Below are 16,963 nucleotides of genomic sequence, written 5' to 3'. Positions count from 1 at the left end.
AAAAATAATACTGCATTCCATTACTTTCTGTATTCTAAGCTTTAGATCTTCTATTTCTTTACACTTCTACGTTCAGACTGCTCTAACCAGCATGGTTTCAGGACCTGCTTTTTCCAGCAGGATGCTGGCTAAATTCTACAGTAACCAGTGGAAATCTAGTTTGCCAAAATGAAAAAAATGCCTGTCTGGAGGTGCAAGGAAGACCTAAGCAGAACTCAGATATGAATAAGTTCACCTGTTTATCTCATTGATGTCGCTGCTCATTCTCACAATGTCAAGTCCCTGCTGCGAAAGAGAAGAGGGAGGCGAGGACAAGACAGGAGAAAGCAGAGAAAACACTTAGTGTTACAGTACTGCTGTTAATCAAAATGATATGGTCCCAGAACTAAGAGTCAGTCGACTGCAGCCAACTCTAAAAGTACTGTGATGACCTGAGCTGAAAGGATTAGTCTCATAATCTAAACCGATGTGAGGCTAAATCAGGGACTGTGGGCCCCCCCCCGCTGCTTAAGGCCACAACACTAGATCTGAGTCCTCTCCAGAGGCGATGTGAGGAGTTGTGCAGTGCTCATGCTGCACTGTCAGACTGTTTATTCTGCTCTGAATGCGTGTCAGAGAGAGCCCTCTGATCTGCCTGGGAGACACGACCCAGACACTGATTCTAACTGTAGCTCAGTCTGACAATCTAGATGTTTATTTACGTGTCTTTGCAAAGTAAACCGATCGCCTGCAATATCAGAGGCACAACCTCTTGCTATTGGGTACACTGCTGAGAGCAACCTGTGGAATAGCATCCTAACAGCCTGTTTCTTGGTTGAGGAACTATAAACATTTCTAGTAAAAGTCATTGTCACATATTAAGGTTTGAAAATGAGTAAGTCTCCTATTCAAGCTCTATTTAAAAAAAAAAATATGACCACGAAGATGCATTTCCGCATTCAAACCCCCGATGTTGTCCTTCAACTGAGCTGCAGCCATGAAAGAGTTAAGGATGGATTCGTTTATGCTGCAGGGTGGTGGAGGAAATATCAAATACCCCTGCCACAACAGGAGCACAGCATCACTTAGACGTTTCTGTGAGAGAACTTCTGCCGTTCTTATACACGTCAGAGACAGCAGAGCAAAGAGAGGTGAGTAGACATTTTTGACATTCTCATTAGAACGGGACCGGTGATAAACACTGACGACCAACGACGCCTTCCTCCATTTTCTTGTTCTATAGCTATATAAAGTTTGGTAAGGGTATGATCCTGTAACTGTTAAGTGGTTTAAGCATATCCATGGTGACAGTTTCCCGTGGGTGCATCACAAATGCACGCACCGACTTGCTGAAAATGTAAACAAGATGGCTACATGGACATTTGCTTTCAGGTCAAGGGTGAGTGCACTTCCTTTGCTTTTTCTCCTCACTCTTTTCCAGGGCTTGGCCCCTGAGGGAGATGAGAAGAGGAGACACGCCTTTTTTTTAAAGCAGCACTCAAGCCCTTCCTTGGGAAAGAGTGAGCTTCTCCCTCTCCCTCTCTCATAACTATCTCAGTAATGTGGCAAATGGCTTTTTTCTTGTGTTGTTGAGCCTTTCTGTCAGATATAAGCGCCATCTCGGGTGCTCAGCCAATAAGAGCAGTGAGGTGTCTGAGAAAAGTCAAACGAGACAAGATAAAGGTGGCAGAATACAGCCAGCTGAGTCTGAGATAGGCTGTGAGTGATCCAGTAATGGCCTCTTGCAGTCTCCTGTGGGATTTCCACTGCGAGTAGGAAATAATGAATAATGATCCTGCCTCTCCAAAGTAACCATGGCTATAATATATGCTTGACTCCAAATTTCCACATCACAGCACCCTTGAGCAGACTCACAAACAAGGCAGTTCTCAAACCCACATTAGTACAGTCCCCACAGACCGAGCACCATTAAGATGCCACTCGCATTAGTGCCTATGAATGCTTTCTGCAGATCCACTCCGTAACACTTTCACAGCTATCTGAGATCTGATGTTTCCCAAATCAGACAATCTGAAAAGGCTCCTGTGATGCAGATCAAAAATACTTTTCCACTGCGTTGCTGTGAAGCTCAGGAGGCATTGCACTGAAAGTCATTGTTATTATCAGGGATTGGTTTAAGAATAAACAGGAATCCAACTCATTAACCATCCATCCGTCCATTTTCCACACCAGCTTCACTGTATTCAGGGTCGTGGGGAGGGACTGTAGCCGATCATGTCTGCCATATATCTTATCATTTCAAATTCTGAGTCGGACTTGCCATTTTAAAACATTAGCTGCTCCAATCTAAAAATTGCAGAGGTCTAAAGTAAGCAAACACCAATTTTTGCACATACAATTCTATTCTTATACAATTCTAACCTGAAAGTCAACATTGGGCACGACCACCTTTTGTCTTAAACCCAATTTGAGGCCTCTGAGGCAAACATTCCAGTAATTTCTTGAAGTAGCTTCAAGGGATAGTTCTCCATGCTTCTGGAAGGAAATTCCAAAGTTCCCAAAGTTTATTGTCTGTCAAGATGACACCACATGAAATGAGGGGTGGGCCAAGACCTTTGCACAATTTTGTGCAAAACTGTCACAGATCATGATCTACATTTAACTCTCTGATCACAGGGTAAACAGCCCCAGAATCCCACAGCATAAGCATTTATTTTATTTTTTTTACTGCTAAAGTGAATCAACATTGACCTGAAGGACAAGGAGCTGCTTGGTTACTCGGCTGTTACTTGACAGAGAGTATCTTCAGCGTCACAAACAGATAACAAAAAAGCTAGGAGGGGTCGGCTATCTTTGCCATCACCTTGTTGTGATGCCTCTTTGCAACGGAAGTAAAAAAGAGATCTCTTCTTTTCCCGCCCTCTCCACGTGTGTGCATTGTGGCGTTTCTACTCGAGTGCTGTGTGTTTGTGTCTAAAAGTCAGAGTGAAACGGAGACTAAAAGAGAAACAGGGCGGTGGATTCCTCTGTATACCCCACGATCGAGACCTCTCTTTGTTGACAGCCAATTTTGACCTGTTCTCAGGATTAGCAGCTCAGTCAACATGATGACACCGGATCCTTAAAATAGAGAAATCGGAGGCCACAAAAATAAAGTCCTTGTGGTGTATCACTTTAGACTCACGAGGAAAGACAGACAGAACCTCTTAAGGTGCTGCTGATCTATAGTCGCTTCTCCAACTTTAAAGGACCCCCCACAGAAATGGCTATGAGCATCACAGCGGGTAAGTGCAGCAGGCTAAATGGTTGTGAAGTCCAGTTAAAAGTCTGTCTAGCAGATTCTGTGCATCAATGCACATCTGTCAACATCAAAAGGCTAGGTTGATGAGCAGCAAATTGGATAACATAAGAAAGATGAGCCCCCACCCCCCTTATAGAGTTTCATGTGTCTCATAAATTCATGATAATTAATGTAATAGTAAAGTAAACTGTGCAGTACCTGGAGCAATAGGGAGAGACTCCTCAACCCTTGTCTTTTGTCAGCTGGTAAGAAGTTAAAGCTGAAGTAAAAGTTTATGTAAGTAGAACAGAGAGAAGACAAGCTGCTGATTAGACAGTGTCCTTTAGCTGTGATCTCCAGCAGGTGGCAGGTGGGGTCGCCATGATAAAACGCCCTACCTCAAAATTCAGTTCAATTTTATCTAAAATAAAACTGCTGTTGAGAGAAAAAAAATATCGCACTATTTGAAACTCGTAAAGGGGCCGTGAGAGGAGAATCTTTTTGTCATCTAAAACAACTAAAACCAATAATAATAATAATTCATAGCAGTTTGAACAAATGCTATATGGCAAGTTACAATTTTTCAGTTTTCTCTAATAATTCTTCCATCTGAACCATAGCAAATGGACAAAAAACAAGTCAACAATAACGTTTTATCCTGTTACAACGCTACGGTGGCTTGCGCCTTTACAGGTATTCCATCAATGTCTGTCAACATTCGTTTGTACAATTATGCCACCGTTTTACCTCGGTTGTCACGGTAACCATAGTCAAGGTACGTTGAAATTCTTGTTAGCCGAGTTCAGACCGGGAGAGTTCTAAGGCTGCAAATATAGGCTCAAATATTAATACTCTATACGACAAGAGATAAGCCTGAGCAACAGTCAGAATCTCCTAAAAACTCACCCTTCCAGAGGAAAGCACCTCGGCCCGATGAAGAAGTACAGGGGACTATTCTAGGTCAGCAGCTACAAAATTACAATATAAGTCTAATTTGATTTGATATTGAATTACATTACATATTTCCTCACTAAAGCTATCGTTTAAGTGCGCTTTTTATTTATTTATTGTTGAAAATCGCATTTACCAACTTTCCAAACACGGTTAACGTTTCAGTTAGGAATGTGTTCCTCCGCCGTTTGTGCGGTTCAGTCGCCTACACAGTACAAAAGTTGATATATCAGACAGCATCATGGTTGACAGTCAGCTGTAAAGGATAGACTATGAGTCTTAAATGTCTTGAATGCTGTATTTCCATCCTTTTGGTTCACTGCAGTTTGAATAGCTGTTTTATTTGTCCAACTAATTTTGGGTAAATGCTTGGATCCAATTCCTCTCCTTTTTACGTTCCGTTTAATCTTCCTATAAACACGGTCTGTGACTAGTTTTGTTTATTGATCAAGTCTGGTATTAGTATTCCCATTATTTAGTTACAACTCCACATGTTTCACTGAAAAGGTTAAGAATAAAGTAGGCCTATTATTGGGAGTTTATTTCCATTCTTTGCTTTGATTGTTCTGTTTTTAATCTCGGCAAATAAAGACTGAATTAACTGCACGTTGTTGCAGCCATTGGTCAACTGATTGATGTGCAAAGATCCAATCAAGCACCATTACAGGTGGTCTAAACAAGATCATGGTGCCAGTCCATCAGTGTATTACTTTAGCTGTGCATGCTAGCTGTTGGGTGCTTAAAGGGGAAGTTCACGTCGATGACGTCATCCCACTAGACGTGTGTAGAAAGCCCCCGATAAGCCCCCAACAACAACAACAGAACAGTTCTGAACTAACAGTGCAATAGTAAAACGAATGAATCATTCATTCGTTTGTTTTAAATTATTGGTGAAATAAATAGAATAATGCCTTATTTAGAGGCTGTAGTGTCTATGCCCTGTTCACTCCCGTTATATGGATATAGGCGGATCTTGAGTGATCTAAATAGTGTCTGAAGGACGCCGACTTTCACCTGTTATCGGTGAGTAGATGAACGTATTTTATGCCAGAAATGTGGTCCAGGTTTAAAAAGAACGAAATTCCCCTTTAAACGTGTGACAAAACAAGAGATTTAAGTTTTGTCAGCAGAAAATATTGATTTTATAATGGGACAAGTTTGCTTCCTTGAGCTGTCAGATGAATGTTGTGAGGTTAAAAGAGCATTTTTTCCCTCTGAGATGCAGCGAATACAATAGTTTACAAACAGCAGGGCATGAAAAGAATAAAGACAATACGAAGTTAAAAAGAGAGACTAAAGTGAAGTAGAAGTTGCACAGATTTGTACCAACTAGTGTACTTGAGTCTGCATACATGTGGAAAAAGTGGGAAATAGAAAAACCTGTGTCATTGGTAATAAATTCTATTTTGAGACGTGTGAGATGCTGGTTATTAATTCATAAAGCCATCAGCTCCCAATCATTACAGCACTATTGGCCTAGAATCTCTTTTTACAGCATGCGATGCCAGCAGTGATATACGCAGCTGTTGTCAGGATGGTGTTGTGTGTTTGGAATGATAAGTTTCCTGGACGCACCCTGGCTTGGATTACACCATGCAGCGTGGACCCGCTATGACTACAAGTATATGTTGTCCGTCCAGATCGTCTCGTTGCAGAAGCTCCGTCTGTATTGTAGGAGTCTGTGACCCTGACAAATGACAAAGTAGATGGAAATTAAACTGGATTAAATATAGAGTGTGGCCTAAATCAGTGTTATTCTGCAACTATGTTGTTTATAAGAAATAAACCTGATTTACTGCCATTCGTAAGAGGAAAAAGAGACGCTGCCACTGCTAAAACTTGACATGTCATGACTAGCTGGAGAAAACTTTCGTTCCAGCCAAGGTCTGGGTGGTTTCTTTAAACAGTTGGATCTAATCTAAGTGAATGTGCCAGCACATGTCATTGCTGACCTGAGTGCTCAGGTCAAAATGCTTTCAGCATAAGTGTAATGGTGTTCCCTTCAATATCCCCTTGGCTGTGCTAGTGTTTCCATTTCAGTATCCATTACAGCAGATAATGATGACTTTATTGTCAGAGCATGTATTAAAATAGAAGGGGTTGCTTGACACAGAGAATGCTTCTTAAAATGAAAAAAGACAGCCTGCAAGAATAGTAAAAGACCTAGTAAAAGTACATAATGACATTATGTAGGGCCACAAAAAGCAGAAAAAGCTTTTTAAGGATGACAAGGACACTGGGGAATGTGTGTAGATGTCACATGTTAAAAGAGGCTGTTAATTAAACAAAAATAAACCAAAATGGACACGACATATCAAAATTTAAATGAATGATATAAAAAATCTTGTTGTTTTGGTTGTTTGAACTCACAAAGGTAGTTCATGTTGAGCTCCGCAGGTGGCGCTACTCTATTTGAAAGCCACTCATACTAACCTTTACACAATTAGATCCTCATGTTTACTAAACAGCCCAAACTGCTCCGAGCAGAATCACCTCGGAGATTAAGAACAGGCTCTCCCATCGCCGCCTGTCATTTCACGGCAGCTTCTGCCTTCTTGCAGACATGCCTCGTCAATTCCCGAAGGTGACTCTGAGTGAGGTGGATGAGAAGACGCAGCTGCTTGCAGAAAAGGTGTACGCTTCAGCATTAAAAGAAGAAGACAACAAAGATGCATTGTCCATGTTCACGGTGCCCGAAGACTGCCCAATTGGCCTCAAGCAAGCCAAAGACCATGAGCTGCTTAAGGAGCTGGCAGAGCAGCAGTCAGTGGAGAGCAACAAGAGGTAGGACCGGCGATTGCTCTGTCACTGAACCACAGACCACAGATTGGTCAGATCATATCAGAAAATGTGTTTTATGAATATAAAAACGTACTGAAACAAAATGAAACAAAGTCATTTGTTTTGCATCTTTCCATAACTGACAGTAAGACCAGGTTTAGTAAACATGAACATGTTAATAATGAATTTTCCAGGAGAAAAAGCCTGAAGATGATCCGTTCCCAGTCACTGTCCCTGCAGATCCCAGTGAATTCAGACGGTGCATGGTCAGGGACAGTTACACCCTTTCTGTCCCCCAGCTCCACCAGCTCATCAGTGATAGAAAACTGCCCTGATTTCCAGAGAGTCACCATAAGTGGTGATTACTGTGCCGGGGTAAGTGCCTCCGTGACCTGGTGTGCCTCGCAATTGAGGCTTGTGCAACTTTACTTTCTGTGTATTCAATAATTATTACTACTAATTGATGTATTTGAACAAATACCAAATAACTCGGATAAGACTTTATGTGTAATGTCAATTTCCCGCACAGATCACAGTGGAAGACTATGAACAGGCAGCCAGGAGTCTTTTTAAGGCTCTGCTTCTTCGAGAGAAATACTCAAAGCTGGCCTATCACAGATTCTGTAGAACCACAAGCCAGTTCCTCTGCAGTGCTCAGAACATGAGATGGAGCGAAGGAGATGAGGTTCTGCCAGGTATGAAATGCTCCTGCATTTGCCATTTGCAAGAATGTCTTATGCTGCTTTTTATGACATTAACAGAATAATGACATGGCCACCAGACATGTGCCCGTGTCCAGCAGATGATGAGGATCCCTACACCATGGACTACATCCCTGAGAATCTGAACTATGAACTGGAGATGAAGGATGGGATTGTGTATGTGTATGATAATGCTGAGGCACTCAGAACAAACCAGCCCCATGATCTTCCTTACCCAGACTTGGAGACCTTTGCCATAGATCTTGGCCATGTGCTGGCAATGGTTGCAGATGGACCCACGTAAGTTGTCAAAACAAAGTGGCCTTATAGTTATGCTGGTGGAAAAACCAGTTGTTGCCGCTTGGAGTAGACAGCACTTAATCACACATGTCAGAGTTATGAAGCATACACCGAGTTTCACTGTATTTCTTTTTTAGGAAAACCTACTGTCACAGAAGACTAAACTTCTTGAGTTCAAAGTTCCACCTCCACGAAATGCTTAACGAGATGGCTGAGCTTAAGGAACTGAAATGTGTGCCTCACAGGGATTTCTACAACGTTAGGAAGGTCAGTATTCTACCTTCAGGTGCTGTGCACTGATCAGCCACAACACTAAAAGCTCCTGCTTATTCTGTGTTGTGTCTGAAGGCTTTGGGTCCTTTGGGTTGCAATGTGGTGAGACTTCGTGGATCGGGCTTGTTCTAATTCTTGGATCGGATTGGGTTCTGGGGAGTTTGGAGTTTGTGTTCCTCAAGATGTTCCAGAGCAGTTTTTATAATGTGACGGGGTTTGTTGTCCTGTTGGGGGAGTGCCATTCCCACAGGGTGGGGTATGATTGGTCTGCAGTAATGTTTAGTTGGGTGGTGCATGTCGACCACATGAATGCCAGGACCCAAGCGGAACATTATGTTAAACCACGATGCTGAATGTTGTTGGTTTCATCTGTAAGTGGTTTATCTTGATTATCCAGTAGTAGATAAAGGACACTTTGACTTAACCTCTCAGGCTTTAGGGTGATTTTTAAAAATTCACAACACAGCTAATCTCTGTATCACCTTCACAGGTCAGAGTTAGATCTGAAAACCGGACAGTTTAACTCCTGCATCATTAACACTGTACAGACTAAATAGAAACTGTATCTTATGGTCAGTGACACTAATGTCAACTACAACTCCAAATATGATGGAGCAACAGTGAAATGTAACAATGCTGCATCCATTTTTTCAATTGATGTTGCAGACAGGCCTTTTTGCTTATTGAGCCATGCTCAGCAACCGTCTACAAACTGTGCTAGTTTTGTTTTACATACAGATACAGCCTTGGACCTGTACCTTAACCTCCACTATAATAAAATATTTTAACAAGTGCTCCCGATCTCTACTTAATCATCTGTTCAAATAAACTATTACCTTAGGTGAACAGCCACGTGTTAAAACAAGTTCAATTGTTTGTTTCTTCCAGATTGACACACATATTCATGCAGCTGCATGCATGTCTCAGAAGCACCTACTGACCTTCATCCAAAAAACATACAAGACTGAAGCAGGCCGCTTGGTTGTAGAAAAGGATGGACAAAAGATGACCCTCGAGCAGGTTTTCCACAGCCTCAACATGGACCCATATGACCTCACCGTGGACTCTCTGGATGTGCATGCTGTAAGGAAAGAAGGACATACCACCTTGTTTTAGCGTGTCAAAATGCTGTCATCTTCTGAGTTCTTTTTATTTTTTTCCAGAATTTAGTTGCTTATCAGGCTGAGTTGAAGAGAAATGGATAAAAATCCTGTGTCATATCTTTCCGCTGCTTCTGATTTGTTAAAGTTCATTTGACTGCTCGTGCCGGTAGTGTTGATTGCTAATTGTTGTGGGCTCTCAATTGCATTTCGTAATTTGTGAATTTTCCAGGGGAGACACACCTTTCACCGGTTTGACAAGTTCAATTCAAAGTACAACCCAGTGGGCGCCAGTGAGCTTCGAGAAATATTCCTGAAAACAGACAACTACATTAATGGAGAGTATTTTGCTCGGATCATAAAGGTATCACGTCCTGTCGTCGTGCATTGTAAGTCAGTTCTGGTGCAGAAGCAGTTCAGCACACTTTCCTTCTCATCTCACAGGAGGTGGCTCGTGACCTCGAGGACAGTAAGTATCAGCACGCAGAGCCTCGCCTCTCAATCTACGGACGCTCTCCTGACGAGTGGGAGAGTCTCGCAAAGTGGTTTATTCACCACAAAGTGCACTCGCCAAACATGAGGTGGATCATCCAGGTGCCCAGGATATAGTGAGTGTCACATCCTTGGAAAAAAAACAAGCTTCTGATGTGAAAATCTCTCATGAAATAAAGCTTAAATATGTTTTTTTTTTCAGTGATATTTTCAAATCAAAGAAACTGGTAGCTAATTTTGCCAAGACATTGGAGAACATATTCCTTCCATTGTTCGAGGCTACTGTGAACCCACAGAAGCACCGAGAACTTCACGTTTTCCTCAAATATGTAAGATGCTGGATCTTTTAGGATTAATTAAACCAAAATGTGCGTGCCATCAAGGGGAGGTTCTTTATTCAGCATTATATGAAGTATGAAAACACTTACTAGATTGTTTATGACAAGCTATAAAGTGGATTAAAAAGTTCAGAGCACTGTTCATTGTTAATGTGGGGGCTCGCATGAAGAAAATCATGATTAATTCATTGATTTGTAGCCATGCTAGGCTTTGTAAAGAAATCCCAAAAGAAATTAACACATTTAAATTTTTTGTGTAGGTATCAGGTTTTGACAGTGTAGACGATGAGTCCAAACACAGCGATCACATGTTCTCCTTCAGGAGCCCAAAACCGGAACAGTGGACCACAGATGACAACCCTCCCTACAGCTACTACATCTTCCACATGTATGCAAACATCATGGTCCTCAACAACCTCAGAAAGTAAGTGCAAATGCCTTCTTCCTTGTTCTAAACATACACAATTACAGGAAGAGCTCTGATGGAGGTCCTATTTTATTTGATCTGAACTGAAGGCCTCATACTGTGTTTTTTGCTCTAAGTCTAATGTGTCTTACTTACCTGTGAAATAATCACAGGTAAGTAAGAACTACTGAACAAACACAGCAGATTAGATGACCTCTCAGTATTTAGTTGATAGATTTTCTCAGTATGATTGAGGCAGGGAGAAACAGAATTCGACGCTGCTCTGTGACTAGCTCGTACATTGGCTGACTTGTTTGTCACGTCTCTTTTGTCCTCCATAGAGAACGTGGACTGAGCACCTTCCAGTTTCGTCCCCACTGTGGAGAGGCGGGATCAGTCACTCATCTGGTTTCCGCCTTTCTCGCTGCTGACAACATCTCACATGGACTCAACTTGAAGAAGGTACTTGACCGGATCATTTCCAACCCTTTGCAACGTCGCCACCGCACGAAACACTTTGAATTCAAACGCTGTCTGTTCGGATCAAAGAGCAACCAATCAGAGAGCTGGGAAGACATAACTCACAGCTGGTGTGCTCTCCACTCTCAGTTGAGATCAATCACATGATGAGCAACAAAACCTGAAGCAATACAAATTGTTTTAAATTTGGAGAACTTCTGAGCTGCAAAATGATCACAGCTCACTTGTACAATACTGAAACATAAACATTATATAGTATATTAACAAGAGGGCTTCATGTAAAGATAGGGTTAGAATAATTCTTCAGTCAGGACAAAGAAGAACAAATTTGTCAAACCTTAGCAGAACCTGCTGTGTGTACCTTATGTCTTTGATTACCAAATTGTTATACGTTTGTCCAATCTCTCCTCAGAGCCCTGTGCTTCAGTACCTGTACTACCTGGCCCAGGTGCCGATTGCGATGTCTCCTCTCAGCAACAACAGCCTCTTCCTGGAATACTCCAAGAATCCACTCAGAGAGTTCCTACACAAAGGCCTGTGTGTATCCCTGTCCACAGACGATCCCATGCAGTTCCACTACACTAAGGTAAAAACACATGGCGAATCCTTCTCTGACTTACTGTTGCAGTAAGGATGAGATGGATGATAGTTCTGCCACACAAACAAGCCTCCTTCTTATCCACTTGTTGTGTGCCCTGATTCAAGGAGCCACTGATGGAGGAGTACGCAATAGCAGCTCAGCTGTGGAAGTTTAGCACATGCGACGTGTGCGAAATCGCCAGGAACAGTGTGCTGCAGAGTGGATTATCTCACCAGGTAACTGTGACAGCCTCCTATTTTATACCAGGCATGTAAATGATCTGTTTTTTTACAGCAGCTAATTAGATTGTTTTAATCTAAAGGAAAAGAAGCACTTCTTAGGGGTGAACTATCTGAGAGACGGACATGAAGGGAACGACATCCGTCGGACCAATGTTGCCCAGATCCGCATGGCCTACAGACACGAAACACTGTGTAATGAACTTAGTTTCATAGTCGACGCAGCAAAGTCCGAAGCTATGAATTAAAGCAGATGCCACTGGAAAGAGAGTCATAGCATGCTGCGCACTCAGGTATCATCAGTCACCATTATCTTTTAGCGTGTCAGCGGGTGGCCTTGATGGTTATCTAAAACACATCACATATTGTCACTTACAGAACAACACATCAGAGGATGTGGCTTAATGAAGATGCATGCCTTAAATGACTGATGCTACTTCAGTTTTCTGAGGTTTAGACTAAACCTCTGGCGCTCCAGACTCCAGGGAAGCAAATCCACACTTGTCATTGTCGTTAAAGGAGCCCGTATTTATCAACAATTGTACCTTACACTGCATTTTGTGATGGGGGAGGCAGTTAAAAATGTTTAATTTCCTGCATACACTATATATCAAACATGAGAACACGAGTGGTTTAAAAAGCTTTCAGCAGTCATCTGGGATAACAGAGACGAATATTGTCGGGGATGTTTCCTGTGTCTCTTCTTTCAACAGCTTGTTCAGTTGGGACTCTGTGAACATTTGGAAAGATACTGATATGTTGATAGTTGTGGTTGATCCCCAACTGTTTAGAAAGTACCCCCACCCCCCTTTTTAAATGTATGTTCACTGTCTGAAGCACCAAAGCAGTCTTCTGAGAACAAAAAGCCTTGCAAGCATTGCCCTCTATTGGCTAAACAGCTCCACTGAGAGACATTAAATGACTGAAAACAATAAACACATGTACACAAAATAAATTCCCTTTATAGTCATTCAGTTGCAATATGTTCATAACAGTCAAGGTGCATAAAAGATTTAAATCCTTGTTCGGATGTTCCTTGTAGTTTTTTCCATGCAAAAATGTTTAATGTGTACTGTCGTCCACGTCTATCCTTTCATCGTCTGAAACAACTTTCTTGGTTTCTGTGACAGTCTTCGCACACTCCCACTCTTCTGTCTGGATGTACTCTCGCTGCTGCGTCACGTCAGAGCTTTGAAAGCAACGCCGTGTCCTTTTCGTAGAAAGAGAAAGGAAAAATCATCCAAGAGATTGAGATTAAGAAATCATAACAAACACCGAAATCTGAGTTGGATGAAACATGTTAAATCAAGGCATCTATGTAAGATATTCTAAGCTGTTAATGATATTTTATGACTGGTTCAAAGTCAGTTAATACTTTTAAAAGTAATGTTTTAAAAAAAATGAATGGCAGGTGAGATTTTGCAGTGTAACATCTGGATTTTGTCACGCACGAGTGAGGCTTTGCTTTAAAAGTCTTTCCTACATCTGTTGATCATCTTCATTTAGTAATCCTGTTGAAAATGTATCTCACTTACACCTGGCATTAGTTAACCTATGACAAATACTTTTTTGTTTTTCTATCATTGTGTTTATGCTACTCACAGTTTTAAATATGCCAGGATGGTTACTGAAATCAGAAGAAGGCCACAGGAGCAGGTGATGAGCACCGCCTTTGCTGTAACAAAATAAAGAAGGGTCATTTCATTAGTCGTTACTGCGTCCTCTGCACAGAACTGAATAAGACTAGAAGCTCCTCCGAAGCAAAGTCTCCTACCTCCCGTAGAGTTATGCACACTGACGACAAAGCAGGCTGGTTCTGTCTCATTGTTTGTGGTTGTAGGAGTATGAGAGGAAGTGGATGTAGACTGTATTGTCAGGGTAGACTTTGTTGCCCTGAAAGTAGGCTCCGAGTTATACCTGCTGCTCAAAGGGCTGCCAGTCGCTGTATCCTTCAGTTGTGACTCTGCATCTGTGTTTGGACATAAAAATGACGAGTAATCAGATACGTTCGTGTCGCACCATGAAATGTCAGTTTGTGTGTCATTTTTAATTATTTTGACTTTGTTGCTGCCTCTCATTTGCCACCATATACTCTTATGTATTCTAAGAAAATGGGGGAAAAAAGCCCATGCATTTATCCAACAGTTCTTTAAAAATGTAGTTACGCTCTCCACATAAGAACATTTTCAAGCTTTTGTATGAGGGAGTTGTGTAGAATGTATCGAAAATACACCTGAATTCAAATTTAGTTAAAATACAAGCGCAGTAAGTCAGTCATGTTCACTCCCTTTAATCTGAGTTTAGAGTTTCTCAGTTATATCAACTCTCCATCTTTTCAAGAGCCAATAAAAAGCAGGGAGGGCAACTTGAAATAACTGTGGTCTCATCATTGGTAGTTGCAGATTAAATGTTTCATACCGGATTCATTGAAGCAAAAGACGTCAAACTTGCTCGTTACAGAAGCTCGCCATTTCACCAGCCCTGTCAGGTTTTTGCCACAATTAGCAAGTGCATGGACCCGGGGAACGACCACAAAATGTTCATCGATCCATCCAAATCTAAAAGAAGCAAAACATGACATCATGTATTTTTTTAATCAAATTTTCACTAAGGAGGTATTGTGAAGCATGTCTTACCTGCATGTTTCTAAACCTCTGGTCAGTGCTTCCTCTACCTGTGCTTTTGAGGCAATGCTCAGTCTGAGAGAATGGCATAGCCTCCGGGCTTCAGAGGCATTGAAGGCATAATGTAGCTGGTTGCGGTCATTTAAGCTGCTAACCTGGATTACACCAGCTACGCTTTGGTTCACTGATGGGAAAACTGGAAAGAGCATGAAACAGTTTCAGATTTAGTTTAAGATAAGATAAAACATCTCATTTTACTGTTGACCCGATGAATTAAGCATAGTTACATAGAAAAATCACCCGGAATGACTTACAGCTGATGTGGGTCATGTTTTGATCAGAGGAAACTGAAGCGATGGCCAACGCTGATGCGACGCACACCCAGATGATGTTCATGACTGCTGGGAGCAGAGATAACAAGTGCCAGGGAGTAATAGAAATGCAGAGTTCATGTGTCTGAGCCAAATGACTCGGTTAAATAGTGACGGTTCTGTTCACAGGGGTGTGTGGACTCTGTCATTGCCAGAGCGTAAAGGAAAAGGAAGGAGGAAGTACTGCACACGAGTCAGATCAAGGGCCATCATATGTTCTAGGAGCATTACTCAGGAGACAAAGAGATATCAGTAAATGTCAACAAAAAGAAAGCTTTGAAGAAAATCAGTGGAAAGCAAGATGTTCCAGACATTATCAGTGTTTGACTAAAACAAGAGCCGGTGAGAGAGACGTTTGAAATTTAGGGTGGAAGCAGACTTCTGAGAAATAATATCTTTCTATGTGTGGCTCAAGCGATTTTGACCGTTTCCCACTTCTGAACGGCCGTGCTGTCCCCAGGATTTCCTCCCGCGAGACATTATTCAATCATAAACGTGCTCGTTATCTCTGGTATCCTCCGATGAGCCTTTGGCACACAACGACGTCCCACTTCCACAAAAACATCTTTCCACAAGCACCAATAGCAGGAAATGACGCCAAGAGTGCTGACAACGACTCGGCAGCTGATGTGAGGTGTCAGTGAGGTGAATGAGGGTTGAAAATGACAACACATGGCAACACAAACTTAAACAGACGTTCCACTTCTTGAGACAAATAAAACCACTCAAATGAGAATGTAATAGAATTGATATGTGTTGAAAGGAGAGAGCAAGAAGTTTTTTGTTCCCCTCCACACAAGCCATTTTGACTACAGATTACTCTCCTGCAATAAAAACAGTAATAATGGCTCTATTTGGTTCTAGTAGAATATGACAATGTGACAACAAGCCTGCATCCTAAAACTGAAGCAGCTAAATAGAATTCAGTCACCCCTATTTTTACTATTTACACACGTTCTCCTCCGTCTTTGGCATGTCAAAGTGCTTTCCTCTGAACTCATAATTGTGAGAAATAATTGAACATTTTTCTGAATATCCCTTCTGCTGAGACTGAGATGAGTATCTTAACTTTCTGTATCCTTCATTGAGTATCAGGCACCCGCTGGAAGAGCTTTATGTCTCTGCGTTAACATTCTCATTGCTGATGACAGGACTGCTACCTCACATTTCCACCATCCAGCTAAACAAATGAATACTAACAGTTAGCAGCAGTGGAAATATTATGCAGCTCCTCAAGTAAAACTAGGATTACCATCCCGTGAACAAACACTACGACAGGTATATATTGTGTTGTCGTCAAATGCACTTAAAGCACCAAAAGTGTTAATATTTATTCTGAATAAGAAAGCTCCTGATCTGTTTAACTTTCGTACACTCCACATATGTGTTCATCACATTTCACTGAAAAGCTGATTCTAACTGTTAGACGTGCTTATGAAATGTTAAGCTAGAGGAATAAATCCTACCCTGTAGGATTATCATGTTCTGGGAGGGTCATCGCGTGCCAACTCACTTGGAACTCACATTTTTTTAAGACATTACGACAACAAAGGATCACTTTTAATTCCTCAAAAGTTTCCCTTTAAGAAAGTGTTACCTGTTCATTGCTGATATATTGATGAATACTCCATCGTTCAATACTTTTTAGATATAACTTATACGTGATACTTTTCACTGGCTGTGATTTTACATGAAGCGTTTTTATTTCTTTTAATGTAATTTACTTGCATGTTGACCATTTTATCTCTATATGATACAGACACTCACCTCTCACGTCACTAGGCTCACCTATAAAATCAAATTAGCTTTAATACAACTTTGTATGTGCCTTTTTTCCATTAAGTGCATGAACTGTGCAGGTTACATTTTATCATGGCTTGGTTTGTTGAAAGTTGTTACACTTGTCTGGACAACATATTCATGTAAGGTAATTTATCGTTGATTGTTACTTTTTCTACAAATTCAAGCTTTGATTTCTGAAACGATGAACTAGTAGCGTTGTAAAACAATCAATGAAGTCCAGCCTAAAACTATCTGAATTAACAGCCAACTGTCTGTGGCCACCCATAACACAACCACCCATACTTTGTGTGTGTGTGTCTTAATA

General features: G+C 41.4%; 2 protein-coding genes across 2 annotated transcripts; one reads left to right on the top strand and one right to left on the bottom strand.

Moving 5' to 3' along the window:
- The first annotated feature begins 1,430 nt into the window (after positions 1–1,430).
- On the top strand, positions 1,431–12,816 carry ampd3a (adenosine monophosphate deaminase 3a). The gene is given in 16 exon segments (XM_072380613.1): positions 1,431–1,460; positions 1,463–1,499; positions 6,733–6,955; positions 7,147–7,327; positions 7,482–7,647; positions 7,734–7,953; positions 8,091–8,220; positions 9,115–9,309; positions 9,559–9,690; positions 9,771–9,934; positions 10,021–10,147; positions 10,417–10,580; positions 10,904–11,024; positions 11,455–11,628; positions 11,748–11,858; positions 11,945–12,816. Coding segments are annotated over 16 exon segments (2,331 nt in total). The 5' UTR covers positions 1,431–1,439; the 3' UTR covers positions 12,110–12,816.
- lyve1a (lymphatic vessel endothelial hyaluronic receptor 1a) lies at positions 12,804–14,977 on the bottom strand. Its single transcript, XM_072380614.1, has 6 exons — positions 14,800–14,977; positions 14,498–14,681; positions 14,280–14,419; positions 13,636–13,830; positions 13,464–13,536; positions 12,804–13,071 (listed from the first exon to the last, which is right to left on the bottom strand). Exons 1-6 carry the CDS (start codon positions 14,879–14,881, stop codon positions 12,924–12,926), a joined length of 822 nt encoding a protein of 273 aa, XP_072236715.1. The 5' UTR covers positions 14,882–14,977; the 3' UTR covers positions 12,804–12,923.
- Between the last annotated feature and the right edge of the window lie 1,986 nt (positions 14,978–16,963).

This window comes from Leuresthes tenuis, unplaced genomic scaffold (genome assembly GCF_036924035.1).
Source record: "Leuresthes tenuis unplaced genomic scaffold, fLeuTen1.0.hap1 SCAF_2, whole genome shotgun sequence".
Classification (NCBI taxonomy): Eukaryota; Metazoa; Chordata; class Actinopteri; order Atheriniformes; family Atherinopsidae; genus Leuresthes; species Leuresthes tenuis.
This window is presented reverse-complemented; position numbering and strand designations above follow the sequence as displayed.